The sequence below is a fragment of the Atta cephalotes genome (assembly GCF_000143395.1).
Source record: "Atta cephalotes unplaced genomic scaffold scaffold00073, whole genome shotgun sequence".
NCBI lineage: Eukaryota > Metazoa > Arthropoda > Insecta > Hymenoptera > Formicidae > Atta > Atta cephalotes.
The window spans coordinates 618,562-624,180 of NW_012130137.1; the positions used below are offsets into that span (position 1 = coordinate 618,562).

The window sequence follows — 5,619 nt, forward strand, 5'->3', positions numbered from 1 at the left end:
GACGTAGTACTTCGTCGAACGGACGACGTACGAACGAAACGAACGAACGTACGACCGGACGGAACGTACGTACGTACGTACGTAGTCTCTCGTGTCTCTACTCTACTCTCTCTCTCTCTCTCTCTCTTCTCTCTCTCTCTCTCTCTCTCTCTCTCTCTCTCTCTCTCTCTCTCCCTTTCCTTCTCGAAGGAAATTTTTATTATTATTATATATAATTAGGAACATAAATCCGAAAAATAATAAATGAGTCCAATCAATCAATTCCTGGAAAAATTTATTATTATAATTCTCTTGATTTATGATTTTACAATTGCTGAATAATATAATCAAAAAAGCACAAAGTAAATCATCATGTTTATCAATGCCAATGGATCATTTTCCTGTTTGTAAAAATTAAAGAGATTTTTGTTTATCGGGCAGAATACTGGATTAATCATTGTCAACCAGACAATCAAATATTCACAGTAGATACACTGAACGTAGTAGATCCATAGTGTACACCTGATAATAAAATGAAAAATGTATTGACAGTAATAATCGATATTTAGAAGTGAAAAAATAATTACAATCGTTTTCGCTCATGTATGACTGTTTGTTTATCTGATATACTCAAAACAATATGAATTATTGAGTATATAAACCAGGAACAAACTTTTCGCTCATCCAAGCAGATAATATTCCAAGTCAATAATTATTTAATTGTGCGTTATTATTTTGGCTCCATTTATATAAAAATCAAAATTGTACAATGATATAAAATTCATTCATAGAATATGTGTCGTTCATAGAATATATAAAATTAGTATCGTATCTGTTTCAACATATATGGCTTGTATTAGCATGCAAACGCACAATTAAATAATTTTTATTTAATAATTTAATGAGGTAAATAATTTGTTCGTTCATTATTAGTATAATAGTAATTACCACTTCATACGAAATTTAATCGATTTGCAAAGCTCAAATATAATTATGTTACACAAATATTGCATTTTCATCTTTTTGAATTTTTAATTTTCGATAATTTATGCGATACATTTCAATAGAAACGTAACATAATAGGAGGAATTTATTATAGCATTCATGATCCAATTCCTTCATAAAATTTCAAATTCATATTAAAATATGCACAGGTAAGCTAATTACATGAAATAATTATATACTTTATATACTTTCAATAGTTATGAAATAAGAATACAAAAAAATGTTGCAATTGTATAAAAGATTTTTAATCGGCATTATACTAATTCTTATGAATTTGTGCATTACTTCTGCATACTGCTATTAGTTTGTTAAATATTACATTATATTATAAATATAACTATAGCAATATAACAACATATGTATAATATTAAGTGTAAGTATAAAAATGTGAGAGCTCTAAGTTTGAATGCATATAGATGTCTATAAATGTTGAACTAAATGTACAGATTACATTACGTTTGAGAAAAAGAGAGAGAGGGAGAGAGGAAAGGGGCGGGGGAAGAGAGAAAGTAATTTTGATAGATTATATATTTTATAAAATAATATATTATTTTATAAAATAATATATTATTATGTCGTGTCATAATCTAGCATAATTGTACCCAGAATTCATTTTTCGTAATAACTGCACAATAAAAATATTCCAGCTTACCATCGGACTTTGTTTGGCTTGATATACGAAATCGTGAAAGTAGTTAGAAAAGTTAATATTTTGTTTCAAATAATATTTTATCCCCCCCCCCCCCCCGTATCATGAGCATAATCACAATGGAATATTTCAATATTTTCTCAGTGTGATTGTGAACGCATGACGGAAACATTTCGGCGTGCAATCGGACATTATACGCTTCGATGTGCCAGGATACCGTGCGCTTAGTTAGGCGTTAAAATTCTCTTGGATATTATTTTACCACGTAATAACACAAACAAATGATTATACGACGCAATTTACTTTTCCGCGTAATTATTGCACGACGAAAAAAGGAAACAACTGAACAAACAATTGAACAAACAAACATTTTCAGCTTGCAATCGGACGTTGTACGGTGACGTCGGCCGGACTTACAGAGTGGAGATCCGCAGGCCGAGGGAGGATCGACTGCCATTCCTGTGTCACCTCAACTTCACTGCCGCCGGATTTGATCTCGGGGATCTAGTTCAGGTTGGACATAGAAATGATGTAGTTGTAGAAAATAATGCTGACTGGTGCCCAGTTGGCATGGGGAATCTGTCATGGAGCAGACAGCAGGCCGCGTCGCATCGGAGCCCGGCTAATAATTTATATCCCGGATTTTACGATTCTTATCGCGTTTATTGGTGAAATTAAATCAGCTCCCACGCTGAGTAAACACCGCGTCCGCCATCACGAAATAAGCTTACTCTACAAATCCCCGATCCAACTATAAGTTTTCGAGTATATATTTTCATTTTCAGATATATATTTTCAATTCGATTGATATTGACATATCGATTATTACATCTCTCCGCAATGATAGAACCGATATTTACATTGTTAGCGGAGTACAATCAAGCGGTCAAGAGCGTAAAGTTTTCACAATAGATGGGCCGGATATCTCAGGATACAATAAAAACATAAAAATGACGGCGTAAAAATATTTAAAAGTTTCGGAATCTTTCAAACAGCTTTCTTCGACACTTCCCAAAATCAATATTTATGAATTAAAAGATTTTTTTAAACTTATCTGCTTTTGTGTTAATATTATGCAAATAGTATATACATATACAGATAAAATACAATATTTGTATCATAGAATTTATAAAATAGTTGCGTTTTTATATGCATAATAAAAAATATTTTGTGTGTGTATTAAAACAGTCCACTCAAGTACTTGCTAAAATTTTTTAAATTTTTGACATATTTGAATATTAATTTAACATAATGTGATTATATTATTTGATATTAATGATAGTAACGTTACGTTAAATAACATTTTTTAGTGTCAAAATTGACACAGTTTATGAATAAGCAAAAATAAAAATAATGATAAATATTTTAAAATGTAAATTCCAAAATAAATGAGTAAAATACATATTAATTTTATGAAAAAAATATTCTTCCACACAGTTTGCTTACAAATTATGTCAGTTTATATTCTTTATATTAACTTTTTTATATATAATGTTGTGTTATTTTTTAACATATTCATCTTATATATGTTAAATTATAATAAATTTACAAAAATTTGAATGAAACAATTTTGGGACACGTAAAAATTTAACACAAATTTTCTAATTGTGTATTTTCATATTACATTACGCAACTTTTCGCGCTGTAGAACTTCCTTCTTGTGATTTCTCTTATTCATTCTCATATTTCACGAAAAACGTGTACATTGCAAAAATAATTAACGAGGTTATTATAGAAATATTTGCTTTTATCGCGAAGAGTTCGTAATAACTGGTATTCTAACTTTTATCTTTAGTTTTATTTCCAACAAAACACCGTTAGCTAGTTGCGCACGCGGATACTCGCTGACTCATAACTTTTAGAATAATGCCCCCCTCCTGTGGCTCCGATGTTGCAGTTAACTTTTGATACCTTCACGGTCGGCCGCTTTCTATCCTTTACGTCGGAAGGATGTCCAGATGGTTTCATGACTATTCGCGAGGAAGGTCGTCCTGCAACGGGAGGACAATGGTGTGGCAGCGCGTGGGGCTACACCGTCTATTACAGCGAAACTCCTTCCATCAATCTGACTTTATATTTACTACGTTTATCAGAGCAGGTAAGAAATTGTTTCAGCTCAAGGAGATACGCGATATGATTTTCCACGGCAATATAGAACTTTTGTCGTAGTTGTTCTACAGTAGCATTTTAATTTAAATAACGATATTTAAAGTTGCCTTTTCTCGTCAAGAAATATTGAAAACATCATTTATTATATTTATTATGTCGCTATCTCTCCAATTTTTAAATTATAAATTTGTTAAAGTTAAAATCGACTTGTTCGAAATACGAATTGTTCAACAAAAGATCGTAAAAAAACTTCTGAGGCGATCAGCAACGAGATATTTTGAATAAAATTTTCCAACCGAGAATGTTCAACGTGAAGTAAAAGGGACGACGTGTTACGATCGTGGCACAATTTCGAGAAATTTTTCCGTGTCTCAGGGTATCGGCTACAACTTCGACTTCAAGCTGTCGTACAAGTTCCTGAGAAGAAGCGAGGCGCATCTCAGATACGGAAACAGCAGTATGTCCACATGGCGCGGCGAACTGGTAAACGGCACGTATTGCGATCGCGTCCTTACCAAATGCGATACTAGAGCCTGCCGGCTGCAGTCGCCAAATTATCCCGGAGTTTATCCCAGGAATGTCACTTGCTATTATCGGGTCGAGCAAAACCGCGCGCCGGTGGGTCATCGGGCTTTACTCGCCGTTAGTCAGCGAAACAGTCACAAGATACACATTAAGGACCAGGTCGTGAAATACGACAGAAGTCAGCGAGTGCTAAGGTAAATTGTTGATGCTAATGATGCTAAATCAATATTCAGTAAAGTATAATGTCGAATTAATATCATTAGTTTACATAGCAAAAAATTACTTCGAAACATACAAGGTTTTTATAGATTTTTGAATGCTGAAGATAACATAAGCTAAATTTCTTCACATAAGTTAGATTTCCGAAATAATTGACATTCATTGTGCAAAAAAAATGTTTTTTTTTACACAATATATTTGATTTAAAAAAAAAAAATGGTTAATATTATTTTGAAATTCTGAAATTATGAATATATTGATCTCTATTATTGAAATTTAATTCATGTTTTCAGGAAAAAAGTTATAAAAATATCGTGATTTAAAATTATTAAAAAACCGGTTTTTTTTAGAAATTAATTTATTTAATTGTATTATCAATAATTTCGTATCTCTCTAGGATACGAGAAATTTTCAAAGATAGAGAAATAAAGATATGCAAGGAGGACACACATAAATGTAAATAATGTATAGAAAATAGATTTTTCAACTAAAATTCACGCGCTTTTCAAGGGTATGGGATCAGTGCAACGTCGTGCAGGATTATTTAACGGTATATGACGGAGGTTCAACCTCAGACCGAGTACTTGTAAGGCTGTGTGGAGGAGATGCGGTACCAGACATCATCAGCAGTCACAATACGATGTTGTTAGAGTTTCATACGTCCCCGTACGACAATCCATTTCATCCAGTACCACTGTCTTTCCTGCCAGGATTTGAACTCGAGGTTCAGGTAATGCTCGGATATCATAATACCTTTTCACATAATCACATCAATCACAAATTTTTAGTAAAAATATGAAAATTGCAATTCGTGGAATTAATTATTTATGATTATTTTAATATCACTGATAAATTATTAAAATGTAATAGAATTAAATTTAAATATACATCAAAATTAAATATATTCAATAATATATCAATCACTTCTTTATACACACACACATACACACACACACACACACACACACACACACACACACACACATATATATATATACACTTCCTATTTAATAATACTATTAGTAGGTGATTCTTTGTCGAACGTAAAGTCTACGTAAGTTTGAGAAAGTAAATGACTAACTGTACGTTATTTTATATATCGGTGACGAGAACTCGGTCGGTAATTCTAGGAA

At 32.1% G+C, this 5,619-nt stretch overlaps 1 protein-coding gene across 1 annotated transcript in view; it reads left to right on the forward strand.

Moving 5' to 3' along the window:
• The window catches only part of LOC105624149, a 15,343-nt gene that overhangs the window by 1,676 nt on the left and 8,048 nt on the right, over positions 1-5,619 (forward strand). Inside the window, exons 2-5 of the mRNA XM_012205506.1 lie at positions 2,010-2,146; positions 3,531-3,731; positions 4,118-4,461; positions 4,997-5,216. Of these exons, the coding sequence (XP_012060896.1) occupies positions 2,010-2,146; positions 3,531-3,731; positions 4,118-4,461; positions 4,997-5,216 (902 nt within the window). The remainder of the gene's footprint in view (positions 1-2,009; positions 2,147-3,530; positions 3,732-4,117; positions 4,462-4,996; positions 5,217-5,619) is intronic.